The sequence below is a fragment of the Lissotriton helveticus genome, chromosome 1_1 (genome assembly GCF_964261635.1).
Source record: "Lissotriton helveticus chromosome 1_1, aLisHel1.1, whole genome shotgun sequence".
In the NCBI taxonomy this organism is placed as follows: domain Eukaryota; kingdom Metazoa; phylum Chordata; class Amphibia; order Caudata; family Salamandridae; genus Lissotriton; species Lissotriton helveticus.
Window position 1 is genome coordinate 1652850088 of NC_136057.1, and position 19599 is coordinate 1652869686.

The 19599-nt window shown below is 46.8% G+C and overlaps 1 protein-coding gene across 2 annotated transcripts in view; it reads right to left on the minus strand.

Annotated features, from left to right (window-relative positions):
- TFCP2 (transcription factor CP2) overlaps positions 1-19599 on the minus strand; it is a 356031-nt gene that overhangs the window by 163310 nt on the left and 173122 nt on the right. For both annotated transcript variants that reach the window (XM_078688852.1, XM_078688853.1), the window contains exons 9-11: positions 6361-6444; positions 5164-5239; positions 4443-4536 (exon numbers count right to left, since the gene is read on the minus strand). In XM_078688852.1, coding sequence (XP_078544978.1) covers positions 4443-4536; positions 5164-5239; positions 6361-6444 — 254 coding nt within the window. The remainder of the gene's footprint in view (positions 1-4442; positions 4537-5163; positions 5240-6360; positions 6445-19599) is intronic.

Here is a 19599-nt window from a genome sequence, read left to right on the forward strand (position 1 = left end):
GTACTACCAAATAAAATGATTTTAAATCACAAGTTCTTAACTCTTCATGTCGAGGTTTGTAGCAAAACATTACATAGGAAAAGCAGAGAAAGTGACATGCTTTCACAAGGACGTCCACCCTTCTAAAGATTCACAGAAAAATACATTTTCAGCCTGGCACCCACACAGTCATTTGGGTAATTTATCCACTTCAACAATGGATTGTCATCAAGAAAATCATGTAGGAAAACTTGTATCTATGTTTTATGACTTGGTGCATCCATGGAGAAAAATTTATTTCACAATGCCACTCTCCAGAAAGATACTTTCTGTGCTTTGGAGGCGCTGTAATGTGGACAAACAGTTCCTTAAGTCAACTGATGCCAAATGTTGGTCTTTCTGCAGCACTGGTATAAACGCCTTGTAATATCACACTGACTGCTGCTGTTCTGCAATACTTGATGACTGGATGCAAATCCAGAATTTCAAAGTTTGTTCTTTGGGATGAGGGAAAATACTGAAAACATTTCGGATATTGTTCTAGGGATGGCACTTTTTCTCCTTCCTCCTTTTCTAAGCGCCTGCAACACTTTCACTAACAGTGGACTGTACACATAAGAAAAGTACTGTTATGCTTGGTGGTTTTGATCAGATTGCAGTGTGCAAAGTAGAGCCTTATTATTCATAGGCCAGCAACGCTCAGAGGTTATTTAGATTTACTGGTCTCCTGTCAGTGAAAAAAAAAACTCAATACCTCCCGGCAGGTCTGGTATGTCTCAGGGAGAAAATAGATTGCCATTTGGAAGCTTTGTTCCCTCCCACTTCCTCGAGCATGAAATGGCCATTGCATCTGCTATGTTGTCCTTACTAACTTGAGGCAGATGAAGAAAGCAGCCCATACTGAATCCGCTGCAGGCCACGCCCCTGTTGAATGTATATTTGAATATCCACTGGCCTCCTTTGAGCTGGGGCATGTGCCTTTTCTTTGCAAAGCACCCACTGCCTTTGCAAGTTAAACCTTTTAAGGTCTCGTGCCTAGCGGTGCAGTGCGAGACTTTTTGTAAGGGGTTTGAAAATGACCCTAGGAATCGCACATGCTCGTGTGGGGGCTTTTCCTTTTGGGCCAAGCTATTGGCCTTTGTGTGCGTCTTTATATAAAAGACAGCACGCAATTGGCCAAAGGCGGGCGCATTGCTCCGCCCAAGGCCTATTGGTGTCTATTACGCACAGCGCTACCATGTGGTTTCAATTATTGTGCCCAGACATGGGCGCGATAATTGAAACCACATGGCTCGTGTGGTGCGCACGCACCACTTGCGGGCTTGTACTTTTTTGGATCCATTTCACAGGGAAGCAACTAAATGAAAGAAGGAAAGAGGTGGGCTGCTCGCGCGCACCACTCGCAGGCTTATTTATTATTGAAGCTGACTTGATAGTATTTTCTGTTAAATCAGTGATGTATTTATTCAAAGTGCTGGTTGGCGCCCGTTTGTGTTAAATAGCTCAAATTAAAGTATGCGGGAGAAAGTCTGTCATCCTTCTCTGTAGACTGAGCCCTGGGCCATGTGAACTGAACGCCAGTCTGTCCCCGAATGGGTGATAACGTATCCAATCGACATCCTTAATGAGCTTTGTAGCTCTTAATGAGCGCGCGAATAGATTTGCGGGTTGCGACGAGCTAATGCATAATAATTCCTCTCCTCGCATCAGCTCTCAGTTGGCACGGTTTTAGAAGATCCGGTGTAGGGAGTCACACTTACAGGTCTAAGAGTTACTCCTGGTGCTTGTTAAAATCACTGGTCTGTGAGTATCTACCTACTTAAGGTAGTGTCAACAAACGACAAATGCAAATCGTGGTCTGAAAAAGCAATTTTAACTGCTTTGTTAAGCATGCGTCCATCCTGAAAAGACACTTCATATACTTAAACACTGGGAATCCTAAAAGGCGTATGCCTTTTAGTCTTGATAAACAAAACCCATGCTTGGTTCGCTTGTTGATCCAGTTATCTAAACATACCTTGTTTTTATATGTCCATACCCAGACCTAAGGAACCTGCAGCGCGTTAGGGAGAATACTTACTGGGTAGTATCGTCCCCTATTGCAATATTGCATGGTTCTGGTGTCAGGCTAAAATGCCCACAGCGAAGATCGAGTGTTTGCAAATGTCACAAAGACCTCAAGATGGCACAGGAGGAACGCAAGACACTGTGACTAAATAAACATATTTTTAATTCCAAAGGTGTTTTTTTTCCATTACTGTGTGCGTGTTTTTTAAATAGTTTCATGTGCAACACACACTGATGAAATCAACACTTACTATTGGTCTAATAGTTGCTAACCATGAGATAGAAGAAAGCAACTGTATAAATTGGCCTATATACTGGGCTCGTATCTCGCTGGCACTCTGTGTGACCTTGCTCAGGTGGAAGCAAATGGATGGGGACTCGCACAATATTATCTACCTGCCACAGATAATCTAGGTATTCATTCATCTGTACATGATGTTAGGACTCCAGCTGCAAATGCATCCTTTTCAAGTTTCGTCTAAGTACAGCTTTAAGCTGTGTATTGTCAAAATGACCTATCGTAAACAACAGCATTGCATACAGTGGGGTTTGGGCCAGCCCGTTGATTACCACTGGCTGACAACAAACTAATATGCATGCTTCTTACAGAGGGCTTCCATTCCATGCGAATTATGTCTTTACCATTCTTTTTATTAGAGGATGTGTATCCTTTCACTGCTCACATTCATTCATTCAGGGAATTACTTTTTTCTTTTAACGCTGCATGACAGTGAATGAATGCATTGGATTGTTCTTTCTCCTTTGGTGCTACTCCCCCATGTCTGTTGTTTCCCACAAACTCCTGCCATTTTGTCCATGAATTTTGTCCTCTCTCTGCCTTAAGCACCTCCGTTGTTCGCCCTCCCCAAACTCCCAACTGCTCATCCTATTTCTCCCCATCCACTCCTGCATTGTGCTGCTGTCCCTCCTATCACAGTCCTACAAAAAATATAAATACACTTTTAAGAGGGGTGTCTTTTCTTATATTTAACTTTGTTTTTATTTACTGCCACAAGATTGGTGTCCTCTGTCTTAAAATGCTAGTTATCAATGTTCTGGCATCGATAAAGTACATTTATGTGTTATAAGTTTAAATAGTGAGGAAATGTCATGTGTGCAAGGAGAACAAGCATTTGCAATGCAATAGGTCTTGGATTTGCGAAAGTTTAAGCTATTGGCATTGTTAAATGCCTTTTAGTTAGGTTTTAAAAATCAACACACAAATTAAAGGCATCGTCATTTACAATGCCAATAGCTCTAACTCTTGTAAATGTGAGACCTGTTGCATTGCAAATGCTTGTTTCCCTTGGTTCAGCATTTCTCAGTTGGTTTTTAGTTTGACAAATGTTCACCTTCCAATAATATATTTATGACACAAGTTTTAACCCTGAAGTACACAGCCAGGCATATCTTCTAATGATCGAAAAGGTACTAAGCTAAGAGCATAATGTAGCTGCACAATGATGATATAAAATTAAGCATTCTTTGTAGATCATCTTCTTTTCCTGGACCTAAGCAGCAACTCTCTCCCTATGTCTTTCAAGAAGGTGTTGCATTAATTCCTCTACCTTTTATCATTGTTGATGTCTACATGGCTAAGGAGAAAGGCAGAATTTGCAATTGTCCTTTCTGTAGACACGGATACATCAAATTTCCGACCCAGTGTCTCCTATCTTTTACACTCCTTGTCAAGTGAGGGAGGGGACTGGTGGGTTCAGCACCCTCTTTCTTGCCGTGACGACCCATTATAAAATGTGGCGCTATACGAGGATAGTTGTACACAGACTCTTGGAGAAGTCTTACATTTCTGCTCCACTTTATATGGGACTGCCTTAGATGTTGCATGATTTACGAATAGCACTTTCACTATAGAACAAGATGTGTCAGCATCATCACACACTGCCTTTCCTTTTGCAATGACTGAGTGTCTCCAATGGACAACAATACTCTTCTTTATCCTCTCTTCATCGTACAATAGAACAACTAATTTATTTATAAAGTTCGCCTCTGCCTCATAATCTGGTGACTATATAGTGATATATATTTTCATATCACCCATTTAAATCTGCATCTCAATGCTCCTCTCCTGAGTACTCAAGTTCCCCAGTCTTACGTCTCCATGGGGGGCTAGTGACACCTCCATAATAGGGAAATATTCTGGAGTTTACTCACATTCACTACTTTCACCTCTCGTAACTTTATTGCTTCTCTAAAATCTTTCTTTTTTTTCTCCAAATGTATTTTAAAATGGTATTCAGGGGATCATGGATGTGGGTGCATGTATTCTAATGTTTATGTAAATCAGAGAGACATGACAGAGAAAAGGTAGTAGATAAAACTGCTTTACACAAACTCAGAATGTGTATAGAGAGAAAAATATCACATGTACATCAAACCTGAGAAATTTGTGAAGAGTCTTGCAAAAGCTGCAAATCTGTTTCGCTGTAACCATAGCTGAGCATCCTGAGGAGTTGCTGTTGGCAGGAGGTTCTGAAAGAAGCCAACCATGTTGTAGATGGATGTAATTAATCTTAGACTGATGAACCTTAAAGCTCAAAAACCACATTAAAGGAACTCAAAAACATAGACAAGATTAATTGATATCACATATCACTGTTCATCACAAGTGATCTAGAAAAGAGCTAGTTGTTTTTGCATTTTCTTTCCCACAGTTAGCGTAGCTCATTCACCTCAGTCTAGAACATTACAAAAAACAAATGCTGATGCTACAGAACATTTTAAAAACAATACATGCTTTTGAAAGTACCAGGCCTTAGAAAGTACAAACACAGACAAAAAGGTAAAAAAACACTCTCATTTCAACAAGCGTACAAAATCAAAAATTCGCATGACTCAAAATATATGCTGCAGTAACACACAATGTACAATAGCTTAAACCAGGCAAAAATATCCAAGGAAATTAAATTAAATAGAGAGGATGTAATCAGGCTAAACTATCCTTACAAAAAAAGAGCATCTGTGCAAAGAACAGGTTGTTAAAAATGAAACGCGACTGCCCATTGTTAAGATATGGATAAAAGAAAGAAGAATATATTTAGGCCATTTTAAAATTTTTCATGCACAGTGAATACTGAAATGTATATCGTTAGTACATACCTGCATCGTATTCAAGCTAGCACTCACATCTATAATTGGAGCTGCCGGCTCCGGCTGGTGGTTGGGAGAGCCATTCCTAATTTAAAAGATAAAATGGTTCAGAATCACAAAAATGGTTTGCCAAGCCTCTCTGTGACTTCTGCGATATTAATAACTTTACGTGCTAGTGAACAATCCAAATAATATGCAGTAAAATGGCAGCTCAAGGCCTCACGTTCAGTATAAGTTTTCATCTAACTAAAAGACGTTTTTTGGTTGGCTGCAACAGTTAACTCTGTAAGGAAGCCATTATTTTTTCTACTTGTGGAAGAGCTGTGTCGCAAAAAAAACCAAATGAGAGTTCAAGAAAGGAAATATGTAAAGCATTTTATCCACTGCAACCCAAACACATAAGAATTGGATATCATCCAACGCTCTGTAGAAACCAGGCTGCGGACAAAGGTTGAATGGTGTAGAAGAGGTTCTAGATCACATAGAAATAGAGAACCTCAACAGGTGGAAATCATGGGGACAATAGAAGAGTGCAAACAGAACAACACAGAAGACATAGGAGCAGGCTGGGTGAAGATAAAGTGGCAGCCTGAAGCAACATAGTAGGAACAGAGGTACAGGGAAATGGGAAATTAAAGAAGGACCTAATGATTACATTGCAGACTGCTTACACTGTAACAGAAAGCAAACGTTTGGTGGCAAACTGTACCTGAAAGGGAGATAGTAACCTAAAGTATTGTATTCATGGAACTGGCCAGGGACATTAACAGAAGCAAGTTCAATGGATTGCTTTCCTTTCTCCGGTGCACACCTCAAGAAAGTGAGAATTTGTTTGTGGGAGCAATCATGCAGGCCAGTATGTATTTAGATATCCTTCCAAACAGCAAGTTTAAGAATTCACCAGATGTGGCTCACAATCAAAGCTACTTTTAAGATAGTACACATAGAGCATTTGACTGAATACGATCAGTTGTAGAAAGGACCATGCATTGCCTTCATTATCTACCCTACCACACCCAACTATAAATACACCTGCACAGATAACATGTTTTAAAATACACACCTTTTTAAATAATGGAATATTAGACCAAAAATGTGAACATTTTATATTGGAATCTGTTTAGGGGAAAAGTTATTAATGGAAGCAAAAAATTGTTTCCGTTTCAATTCTTGCATTTTGGCTAAAGCACATCATCACAGTCTCACCCCAAGATGAAGATCCTGTTGTAGTCCTGGGGCTCTGCAGGCGTCTGCTTCCATTCTCGGAGTGGCTTGACAGTCTCAGCTTCACTGTGTAGAGGGAGAAAATAGACTGAGCACATGATGCTGGGGTACAACTAGACTATGCTCAATTTTTTCCCCAAAACTATTTATGTTTGTTATAAATTTCAGATAGGCTCTAAGTTTCAGTCAGTCAAGTATGGTGTTTTTTGTGAACATTACAAATGCAGAAATGAAATCAAGAAATGAAATGCCCTTTCTACAACAGAAAGCCACATTTATCACCCAATATCAATTAGAGACAAAGACAAGCAAGGTAGACACACAGAAAAGGTTTATTAAATAAAAGCAGATTAAGTTCCTGGGATAAGAAGCACTTCATGCAATATTTGTCCCAACTACTCTTGCAGCCCTTGCAAAGTACCAAACAAGTTGACAGAGTCAAGTTATGTTTTGAAATGGTTCCCAAAAGAACCAAACTCTCTGCTTAGTCAAAGGCTGGTATAATGGAGAAAACATGAAGGCAATTGTAGGAAGCTGGCCCTCTATATAGTGCACCAAAATGAGATGCATTGTGCAGAGAGTACAAGCAAATCTCAAAGTAATCACAGAGGAACAAATGACACCCTGGTGCTCTCTTTTGTGGTAGTGTGGGCGAGCAGTTAGGAATATCAGAGGGTAGTGCTAAGCATTTATTACACACACACAAAGGCAGACACACAATAAATCAAAGGCCAATTTATAAAAGTAACAAGTGCTTTTATATAAATTTAGATACCAAGATCATTGGATTCGGGTAAGTACTTTTCGAGTTATACATTTTTACAGTTTTCAGAAACAGACATGGTGTATTTTCTGGACGGGCAATGTCATTCGAAGGAGGAAAAACATGTATTGCATTTGGGCACTTGTCAGCGACTTGCGGGACTGATCTTCTGGACTTAAGGTGAGTGTGGGGCAAGGTCAAAGACCACACCAACAGGTCACCTCGGGGACCTCTGGGGTATCTAGGTGCAGAGGTTTGTCACTGCCTCGGGTGTCCCATTCACTTCAATCCGAGAATAGTCTGATTGCAAAGTGGAAGTAAGTAGGGACTGGGGATCCAGTGCGGGTGAACCCACAGGAGGGCTTGATCCTTGAGATCCTCTGGCACACAGGTACACCCTTGGTCCATTTCTCCTTCGGCTAGGGGGCTCGGGTGCAGTGTGTCTTTTGGGGCTCGATTCCAGTGCAGGAGTCTCTTGCGGTTGGAGGGAGCCTGAAGAAAGAGGCTGCAGGCAGCGACTGGAAGTCCGGTCTCGGCACTCCAAAGCATGGGCTTAGCTCTTGTTGGTTTGAGGACCCCATTGGCACAGTCTCCTCCCTTGGACACAGGCTCTAGAGCACTGGTGTATAGGTGCTTTGAGGCGTACGGATGCTGTGGTCACTGACTCATGTCTTGGTCTGTGTGTTGCAGAAGAGGGGCAAACAGGACAGCAGGGCCACTCTCAAAGTGAGTCTCTGTGGTGCTGAAGTCCCTCGACGGCTGCTCGGTCTTGGAGTCTGGATTAGACACTAACAGGCTTTAGTTGCTGCAAGGGGCCCGGTACCCCGAGTATTGGTGCTGTCGTCTCTGGGTGGTCCCGGCATCTTCTTACTAGGTGGGGAGATAAATCTGACCTTATGGAGCACAGAGACCTCTTTCTGGGTGGCTGCTGTGCTGGTGGAACTGGGGCTACGGACGGCCGAACGGGGGTCCGGACTTTGCTGTTTGGTGCCTGCAAGCTCCAGGGGATTAGCTCCTCTACTCCACGGGAGATTGCTGGAAATTTGAAAAGGGTTGGCAGTCCACCGGGGTTCTTGGCAGATGCATAGCATCTCGACGAGTCGGTTTGTCACGGTTGTCGGGACAGGTGCAGCTAGGCAAGGTTTGGCGGCAGAAAGTCAGCATCTGGTCCTTGGTTCCCTATTCTTTGCTCTTCTTTGTCCTCTTCTTGTGTCTGTCGAATCTGGGTTCCTGGTCTCAGGCGTGTCACCTAAATTCTCACTTTAGGGGCATTAAGTGGAGTGTAAGGTAGTAGCCAATGGGCTACTTAGCTTTGGGGTGCCTACACCCCTTATATGTCCACTTCCTGTGGGGAGTGGGCAAAACCCTGACCTAGTGTATATAATTTTACTAAAAACCAAGATGGTGGAATTCTGCTTTTTGTGTTCCTTTCAGGTAGCCCACCATAGGGGTGTAACTAGCCTGATAGTGAGCACACCTCCTGACGGGCTAAGTTTCCCACGTCTCCTGGTGCCAAATGGGCCCTGGGCAGGGGGTGGCATTTCCCCTATCTGGGGGAAGCCGGGGTCACACATTAAAGGTGACAGCGCATTTGAAGCCTCCTGCCTTGATATGCTGATTACTAGCCATCCTGCTTGGAGAAGATGACAACACCTTCGGCCAGAGCAGACATTGTTTCGGACCTCAAAAAGCATGCAATTTCAATTCCAGGGGTTCAGAAACGCACCTGTGGTGGCAGGCTGGTCAATACCAGTCAGACCGCACACTAAACGTTGGTAAATTTTCAGGGGGCACCTCTGAAGTGCCCTGTGGGAGCATGTCATAATAAATTCAGTACCGGCATCATTTCAGATTTATTGAGATGAGGTGTTTGATACCAAACACCATAGGTTTCAGTGAAGCCATCATATAGTTGTGGAACTCGTAAAGACTAGTGCCCAGTACATGTACTGAAGTTAGATTTCCTGTTCACTGTACTACCTAGCAATTGAACTAGACAGCACAGGGGCATATCTGCTCATGCAGATATGACCACACATGTAATATAATGCACCCTGCCCTAGGGCTGCAAGGCCTGCTGTAGGGGTGACTTACATATATTTCATACAGTGTCTTGGGACATGGTAGAAAGGGTGTGTGTCGGGTCACATTTTCACTTTTGTCTTCATCATTTCAGGCAACCTGCAAACGTAGTCTGCAGAAGTTTGGTGGCGGGTCCCTTAGGGTGGCACAACACACGCTGTGGCTCTTACGGACTCTCTTTAGGACCTATGCCCTATGTACCAGGGGTGCCATTCGTTAGTGACTTGACGGGGTACTAAAGACAGTGCCAATTGTGTAACAATTGCACAGTTACCTTGGTTTTGGGAAAGAACACTGGCACTGGGGACCTGCCCAAAATCACGCTTTGGCGCCAAAGGGAGAAATTGACAGTTGTAGGGCATAACAGAGAGACTCCGATACGTTTGCACTGGCTCTAAAGGGTGTAGAGTAAGTGCAGGCAGGTAAAGTGAGTGGGAAAATGAATAAGTAAAGCACATAGTGTTACAGTCTTGACGTTTTGTTTTTGTCTAGCATTAAAAAATGGCCTTCTCTCCCCTCTGTATATTTATTTAAGTGACCAAACATATTGAGTCAGCTCAGGAGACTTGGATTGTTGGCTCAAAGTAGGAAGCCATAGCTGTGCCACGCTATCACCACAGAAAAAAGCAATCTAGAAGGAGCTTAATTTCTCTTGGAACTCTGCTCAGCTGGCTTCCATAGTTCACATAGTTTAACTGCCAGCAAGACCATGAGGACAGGGCCATCTCTAACATTTGATAGAGCAAGAAGATGGCTCATGCCAGTACCCTGAATTATCGGTCTAAAAAACAGGAAACACAGTTTTTCCCAACTCTTGAAAGAGAGGAAAATCGAAGAATAAATAACCTTCTGTTAAGTTCCATACCAGACACAAATTGACAGTGCCTGGCATCAGATGCCTGACAAACCGAGGGCCAAACCAGAACAACTGAGAAATGCAGGTGAGGTGTTTGAAGAGCAGAAGCAATAACTGAACCAGCAACTTTACTGGGTGCAACATTTAGCCCAACAGAAAATGATGTTGAATTTAAGTAGTACTTAGGCTTTAGATTCATGTCTGTTAGTGCCTTCAAACAGCGCATCACAAGTCAACCTAAACTCCTGGAATTCGCAGATATTAAGTTTTAAAGTTAAGTAAAATCACTTTAGTTTTACTCTTGGGAAATGCAATAAATTGCTGTAAGCGGTAAGCAGTTATTAGCCAACTGTCTAGAGAGGCAGCTTCTCTTCACTTGAACAGGTCAAAATGGGTTGGGGCCAGTCACAGAGATCATTGAGGTCCAGGGAGACAGTTAACTGCCAGGTCCAGCTGTGTCAGGGTATTTTCTGAACGTTTATACTGCATCACAGTCCAGCCAAGAAATAGTCTTGATGCTACAGATGCAGGAAGCAGAAGATGTCGAGGATGCTGAAGAGATGCGGTGAGTGTTCCTGGGGCCTCCATGGTATCCAGAACATCAAGGGTCGTGTCCGGCCTCAGGTCTCAATCTCCCACGATGCAGTAGAGAAGTTCAGTGCAGGTCCATACGCCACTGGTTAACTGGTCTCCCGCTTACAGATTTTGCAATGGTTGCTTAGAAGTAAGCACATCTTTTCTTTCTGGGGACCAGGATCCACTTCAACCTAGGTCACATGGACTTGGGGATATCTCGGGAAGGTCAGGACTCTAATCTCCAATCCGGCATTTCGGCGTCTACCACCAGTCAGGCATTCCTTGGCAGCAGGGCTCTCGAGGAGTGCAACGTTCCTTAACTTTTGGTGGCCCTGAAACTTAACAGGAAACTTGGCTACTACTCCTTGGAGTCAGTTTTTTCGTCCTGGCACAAGTGGAGTTCCTTTCCACAACTGAGCACAGAAGGTATAGATCTCTTTGCGAGTCCGTTGGGCGCAGCAGGTGCAGTCCAGTCTTTGGTGCAGCATCTCTTTGCTGGGTCTAAGGAGCAGGAGGGAAACTTCCCCCCAGTCCAGTGGTGATCTGAAGACGGTGCCTGGGGTGCCACTTTTACGCCACCATGTTGTTTATCAGGGGGAAAAACTCAATAGCAAAAGGAGCAATAGTTCCTAGAACTCAACCCTTCTCAATTTACACCACTTCCTGGGGGTCTGGCTACCAAACAGCCATGGGGTACTCTCCTCTACCCAAATCCAAGATGGCACAAGCCTTCTTTCCCTGTGAGGAGCCCTGGGCACACCCCGGGGTGTACCCAGCATAATGAGCCATTCTCCAGGAAAAGCAGTTCTACAACAGGTTTTCTCCCTCTGGAAGAGATGCCAGCCTGTCTGCATTCACAAAGGAGCAGGCAGGCATAGGTGTGAAAGCCATTTGCTTCACTGACTGGGTAGTCTTTGAAGTCGGTCCATCTGCGACCACCGCCCGGCAGCCATCCTGCTGGAGGAGGTCACACCTCCTCCCTTCAGCAATTCTCTTTGTTCACTGTTCCTGGGAGCACTTCACTCTTCTTAGCAGTGGGCAGCATATTCTATAGGGTAACAATTGCTGCAGATCGACCGGAAAGTCTACCGCAGGTTTGGGCTATAAAGTGGTGGCTTTCTAAAGTCACCTTTTTAATACAAGTTAGCTTAAATCCGATCTCTGCAAGGACTCTGGTTTAATTTGACAATTCATTTGATAGCTTGGAGTAATATCTTTGGTAGTCCCAAATGGAAGATAGCACTTAAAGCGGTGGCTAGTGAAACTCCATATCAATGGGTCTACCAGACTAACTGCATTAATTTCTTATTTTCACTGTCAGGGTGTGTTAAACACAAAAGGAACATGACCTTTTTAATATTCAGAACCCAGTCTGGTGCGATTCAGAGGCCTTCCCTATTTCGTTGTTTTAAAAAATATATATATTTCATTGAATTTTAAAGGGCAATTGCAAACAAACCCAATGATTCCAACCATTCCCACCCTCTGCTCACACCCCCTCCCCAAGACATCACACAGCTCTCGGATAGCCACCCCCTCTGTAGGAGAGTAGGGTCTGCTTCCTATGGCCACCCCCACTTTTTGCTGTGATTCTCTGGCTTTTCGACTTTAGTGTGGCTGTGGGCCTGCTAATCAGACCCACAGCCCAGCTGTTCTCTCTCTAAATTGATAACATGTACTTTAGGTACATACCAGATTGGGTATTGGGTCACCTCTGTGAGCCCCTGTATAGTGTACCATAGGTACCCAGGGCATAGGTACATCCAAGGCCTACCAGGGGCTGCAGCATGTATTATGCCACCCCTGGCTGGCCCTCCAAACTGACACCACAGGCTGATCACTCAGCTTGGGTAAGGTGGTGTAATCACCCCTTACTTAGATATAGTATACCTATATCTACCTTTACATATAGACACATATACACCTATAAGTCACTCCTATGGGAGGCCTCGACAATCCTGGAGGCAGAGTGCTTGGTTTTATGTGAGAGGGTGCCCTAGCATGAGCTGAGCCCCTCTGCAGCTTTCGGAACCATCTCCTTACAGCTGTTCTATGATATAGCCCTACCATATACTCTTAAGTGCATTATAATCCTCGCGGTCAATGCTAACTTTGGTTTTGCTTTATCGAAACATGTCGTGTAAGGTGTCAAACACTTTGGAATACTACCCCCCTTCTAGAGGGAAAATACATGTATGTTACTGCTTTACCCAGTTAAAGTTAAACGGGAGCCTCAGCATCACAAAATGGATGCTGCTGCCACAGACATGAGTCTGACCACCTGGTGTTGGGGGGAAACTCCGGCAAGGGCAGCCTGACAATAGGTTTCCTGTCCATGGAGGTGCCAGCACCTCCCCAGACAGGGGTTATGTGTATTGGGGCAGGGAGGGCTGCATTCAGTGAATGCATCTATACATTGCCTGGGGCACACATGATGCCCCATGCATAGCCCGGTTCAAACCAGTTGCTGGGGCACTCCAGCCCCAGCTCTGGTGCAAAACTGGACAAAGGGAAAGGGGTGTAACCACCCCCTTCTCAGGTCCACCCATAGGAGGGACCTAGGCAGGTAATCCAGCCCCTTAGCTTAGTATAAGTATAGGAGCTGTGTCAACAGGACTTTAGATTATCCTGGAAAGAAACTTTGATACAGAACTCTTGGACCTTCGACATTCTATCCTGACTAGAAGACGGAAGACACCTCCCTTGTGGTCAAGGAGTGACCAACCTGTGCAAACAGGCACCACCAGTAACTTGCCGGTCTGCTTTGTTGACGCTCCCGCCGGAACCCGAAGACTCAGCGACACAGGAACTGGACTCTCAGACTTCTCCAACTCCGACCCACATCCACAGCAAAGCTAAAACCCGTGGCGGACACGAGAGACGTGGGACCGGACACCCTGGACATCCTGCATTTTGCTAACTGCTCGACTACCCAGGTACCCTCGCAGTTGTGCATTGGGGTACGAGAAGCCCCAGACCCGAGCGCCATTTGCACCGAAGCTCAGCCCTCCACACTTCTCGAGTGCCGCGTGGGGCCTGCTCCTGCAGTTCAGCTCAACGCTTCTTCCCGGTTCCTTGCCTATTGGCTAGTGAGCCCCCTGAAGACTTTTCTTTTGAACTAAACTGCTTTCCTGGTTGCTCCAGCTTCCCCTCAAAGGAGAAGCGCCACAGACCTTGCTGGTCTGCAACAGAGCCAATCTCGTCATCTTGCGTGGGTTGCGGTTGCCAAGGCTTGTTGGGTCCAATCCGGATACCGACTCCGCACTCAACTAGATCCATCGTGGGACAGCTCGTCTCCAGCTCCTGGTCATCGTCGATGGCTCCTGGACCTCGTGGCTGAAGAGACAAGTTCACCTTCACCTGCAAGCACGCGACATTGCCTGGTTCCTTCCTGGTCACTGGCTAGTGACTCAGACTCTGTCCCCTCAGCTTTCAGGATCTTCACTTCACCGATCCACCCTTTTTTTTTTTGAGGTTTCAAAGACCTTTATTAGTTACTGCACATGTCTTACACAGCACATGGCCTACAACCCGGAGGCCGGCCGCTCTGATTAGTAAGGGGAAATAACAAGTCATATCTCGCACAACACAGCCTTTTAGCCGACAATCCGAAGTTCCGGCGGCAAAATGATACAAGAGTGCGGAACATACTCACTGCCCTATGAGAGCCCTACTGTGTCCAGTAGTGTGTGTAGTCTCCCATACCATGCTCCACCATATCCGTCATCTATGTTCCTAATTAGGTCTGAACACAACTAAGAAACTCAAAAGTAACACCTCCCCCCCCCGTTCATGCACATCTGTCCCCAGTCAATTCAGGAATGTACGCCACTTCCTACATCTAAATCAGCACTAATCTACAGCCCAAGATCACCGTAATGGTCATAGCTCTCCCTCCTGCGCCTAGCAGCATAAACACGGGGGGTCCCGATCCAGCTTCCCGCCCCCCAACAACAGGGAATTGCTCAGGGAGCTAAACAAGAATAGCCCTGTACCATCTACTAGCCACATCGATTCCCGCCCCCCCCCGGACCGTCGTCCAGAACTGTTTTGACGGGTCCGGAACTACTACTCCTCAGCAGTCAGCACTTCCCCGAGCGCTCCTTCAACCTCAAGTGTCCCCTCATCCTCTACTGCATCTGCCTCCCCAATCTGAAGGCGCGACTTGTAAAGGCCCCAGAAGTTCTTCGGACGACTGGTTGGTGGCAATAGCTCACTGTAATGCTCCGATTGGGTGCAGCAATACATCATGTCATGCGCCCATCTTTTCATCGTGGGCAGTGGCCCTCTCATCCAGCACAGCGCAAGCACGCGTCTGGCCATTAGCATTCCCATGTCCGCAAGGCGCCTAACAGCCACCGGCAGAGGCTTGGAGTATCCCATTAGCGCCAACGCCGGGTTTGGGGTCAGATCTGTACCTAGGATCTCATTTAATTTCACATAAACTTCGTTCCAATATTTACTGATCCCCGGGCAAGTCCACGCCAGGTGCAAAAAATCCGCGACCTGCACGTGACAACGTTCGCATTCCGCCGAGTGCCGGAGACCATATCTATGCAGTCGCTCTGGGGTGTAATAAACTCTGAAGAAATGTAAAATGAATCAACCTATGTCTACCATTGAGCGATATCCTCTTCGTGCTCATGAAGCAGTATCTCCACATGTTGTCGTCAACAACGGTCTGCAAGTCCTGTTGCCAGGCGGATCTAGCCCTCATATACTGGTGCTCCCAAAGTGTCATTGCAGTTTTATATAGCGCAGTTACTAGCTTGCGGGGTGTCTCTGCTTTAATTACATACGTAAGTTCCGGCATCTCCGGCGGCTCCGCTAAATCCGGTCCCAATTCCAGAAAGGCGCTGCGGACCCTGTGGTATTGGAACTTCTGTAACAATGAGCTATGGGCTATGTCCGTCACCACTTGGTCCCACCCCTTAACCTTGCCTTCCCAGAACAAGTCGCCCATGGTGAAGATGGCTAAGCCGTGAAGCGCTTCAATTACGCCACGCTCTGTAAGCGGCGAAAGCCAGAGGGCCCATTCGATGGGCATAGAAGGCGAGTATATAATGGCTCCCCCCTGCGCGAGGGAGTGCCAAGCATCATTCGTGGCTGTGATAGAGTCCAATAGGCCAGTCCTACGGTCCGTTGGCCGGCATATCGTGGCCGGTAGGGGCAGTGGGTCCGCAAAGAGCCACCCCATCCGCACGTGGGGAATATGCTCATCCCCATGTATCCAAGTGTGTAGGTGCGCTGCCTGCGCCACTCTATAGTATAGCTCAAGATCCGGGGCCGCTAGGCCAACCAAGTTATATGGAAGTGTCAAGAGAGACCACCGTACTCTGGGCTGTTTACCCGCCCAGGCGAGTTTAATTATAAGTTGTGTCAAGGTCTGAAAGAAAGACTTTGACAGCACCATCGGGATTGCGCTAAATAAGAAGAGGAAACGGGGGAGAACCACCATTTTCATGATAGCAATGCGCCCCATGAGTGAGAGGGGAAGCTTGCACCATGCGTCAACATCATCCTCCAACTTACTACAGGCAACCCCGTAGTTTTCGCGTAGTAGTGTCTCTGGATCCGTATGGATCCGGACTCCCAGATACCTAACCGAGTCGCTGGACCACTGCAGAAGGAATTCCATGTCAAATGGTCTCGTTACCGGGGTGAGCAGGAAGGCGACGGACTTCGACCAATTGACTCTTAGACCAGAGAGAGCTCCGAAGTGGACCACCTCTCTAAGCATGGAGGACAGGTTGTGTTCAGGGTCGCGGATATATAACAAAGTGTCATCGGCGTATGTCGAGACAACGATCTTGTAAGTCGGGAAACTGATTCCCTCACGCCCATGGTATTCCCGTAAGGCACAGGCCAGTGGTTCAGCCACCAAGGCATATAGCAGTGGAGAGAGGGGGCGTCCCTGCCTCGTTCCTCTACAAATTTGAATAGGGTCAGTGACCAGATCTCCCAAACGAAGTGGCGCCGTCGGCCTATGATACAGAGCGCCTAACATTTGGAGAAACGGCTCGCCTAAGCCAAACCGCCGCAGCACCAAGGTCATGAAGGGCCACTCGAGAGAGTCAAAGGCTTTCTCCATGTCCAGGAAGACCGCGATTGCCTTCGCGTCCTGCCGTACATGCTGTATGGTGCCCAAGACCGTTCGGATATTATACGTCAGGTGTCTGCTGAGGATGAAACCAGCCTGTTCCGGCGCAACCAGCTTATGGGCCAAGACGAGTCGCCAACACTTTAGCGTAAATCTTGGCATCTGCGTTCAACAACGAGATAGGTCTGTATGCGCTGCACTCACCAGGATCCTTCCCTGGCTTAAGTATGGTGACTATGAGGGCTTCTCTCATCGAGGGCGGCATGGTACCGTCCACACAAATGTCATCAAAAAGCTTGGCTAAATGGGGGAGTAACTTATCTTGGAAGGCTTTATAGAATGCTACAGTAAGCCCATCGGCTCCCGGCGCGCTGCCGGAGCGCATGCTCGCCAGTGCCTCCGTAATTTCATCCCGATCAATGGGTAGCATTAAGAATTCCCTATGAGTATTGGTCAGTTGTGGTAGGTCAATGTGGTCCAGATAATCAGCCGCCTCATCAGCGAGGTCCCCTCCTTTAGCGGAATAAAGATCAGAGTAGTACCTCCTAAATTCCTCCGCAATGTCCAACTCCTCAGTCACCCTACGTCCGTCCGAGGTTCGTAATTCCGAGATTAGGGACTTCCCCCTATTCCCCTTGAGTAGCCTGGCCAATAATGAACTCGGTCATTCCCCCTTTCCGTACGTGCGCGCGGTGACATATTTCCCCATGTGCTGCACCTCTCTATCAGCCTCCTCGTGATATTCGGAGATCAGCGTTTTGATTTCCTCAGTCACCTCGTCACAGGGCGTGGTCCGCTGTCTCCGTTCAAGGGCCGCCAGTTGTTTTTCCAACACCGCTAGCCGCTGTCGCATGGATTTAAGCACACTAGAGTGCTTCGACATCGCTACTCCGCGAATGTAAACCTTAAAGGCCTCCCACACAGTATGGAAACTATCCACAGAACCTATATTCGCCTCAAAGAAGACATCTATCTCCTCCGCCAGCTCTCCCCTGAACACTGGGTCTAGCAGCGAGTAAGGTGGGAAGCGCCAAGTGAATGGCGGGATCGATTTCTTAGGGGATTCCAGCAACAGGGGGAGTGATCAGACAACGTCCTAGGCAACACCATACAGGAACTGATTTGGCCCATCATGGAGGAGGAGGCCTACCAATAATCTATTCTGGTGTGGATGTTATGATAAGCCGAGTAGTGTGTGTATCCCCCCTGTTCGCGGTGCCTATACCTCCATACATCCTCCAAATCAAGTGTGGTGATAGTCTGCTGTAGCGCCTGCGCCGCAGTTGAGAGCCTGCGTAGTGGGCCTGCCGACCTATCCAGCGCTGGGTCTAATACTAGATTCAGGTCTCCCCCCCACAGAAGTCGCGCATCAGGGTATTTGCGTGCTACAGCTGTCACTTTGTGAAAGAACTCTGGGGAATCATAATTCTGGCCATATACATTAATTATCATCAGCTCCAGCCCCATTCCCGCACAGCGGGACACCAAAAAACGTCCCTCAGGACTCCTCAACCCATCAGCTATCAAAAAATAGTCCTCAAACTGACCCACCCCCACCCACAGCAGACCTCCCCCAACCTGGCCTCGCCGACCCCTAGTCCAACCCACTCTCCCTCATTCCCTCCCCTCAAGTTCGGTGACTCAAAAGTCAATTGGGAGCATCGTGAGCAGGGGCCGAGGTTGCCATGTCACCATCCACCAATGTTTAAACAAACAACCTCTCAGCAGCCTCGCATAGCTCCCGCCGGGGCTCCATAACGACACTAACCAGCAGGCAGGGAACCAAAAGCGGCCTCGTAACATTTTCAGTTATCAAAAGACATTGCAGAAATCAACATGTCCCTAGCAACCAGGGGGAGAGGACATCCCGAAGGTGCCCCCACATTGTATCCTAGAGACCATAATGGTCATTAACACTATTAAGTACATTATGATCAAGAACTTGCGCCCCACCACTGCGTACTGTCCCCTACCTCAGTGGAGCTGTTCGGCAAATATGTCACTGTCCATGGATCAAGTCCGAGGAATAGCAGTCCCAGGAGGGGATCCCCCCCAGCACCTCATCACCTTACCTGGCCAGCTTCAGTAGGGCCTCTACTCCCCTACTCCTGCTCCTGATTACTGTCCACCTCAATCGCAGCGTGCTGCTCCGTGGCGTTCCCGCGACACTCCTTCGCCCAGTTCTTCAGGGCTTGTTGCAGGGCCCGTGGTTCCGTAAACAAGTGGGAGTGGCCCTGCCTGTTAACTCTCAGTTTAGCTGGCTAAAGCATTGCATAGTCCAGCCCCTGTTCTCTGAGTTGCTTCTTGTAGGGAGCAAAGTGTTCACGCGCCTCCTGCACCCTTGCGGTGAAATCCGGGTGTAATGAGATTTCCGAGCCCCGGCTGGGGTTGTTCAGGGGATGGCCATAAGAAAAAAAAAAGGGAGGTCCTTTTCGGCTTCTAAACCCAATTGAAGTGCTAAAGCCCCCACTCCAGAAAAGATACATTCCTAATGTGGTACAGAGGGGTTTGAAAAGCAAATTTCGGTAGATGGAGTTGTCTAGCAGAAAATCTCACCAGGAGTTTCAACCCTTTTGGCGATTTCCTTTCTTTGTGGGTTTGTGAGAAGGTGAACTCGGGAGTCCCGTACTTACCTGCGTATAGGGACCATATCAGTAGACCCAGGGGTTTCCTCGACACCCGATCATCAAGAGATGGGGTCCGGAAGACAAAAATCAACGCAAAACCACGAAACACGCCCACCACTTTGGTCTCTTCGCAGCGGGACTACAATCCGAGAACGGAAGAGGGAGGTGTTGAACCAAAAAGTCATTGCCAGGATCCAATGAAAAGAGAGCGGCATGA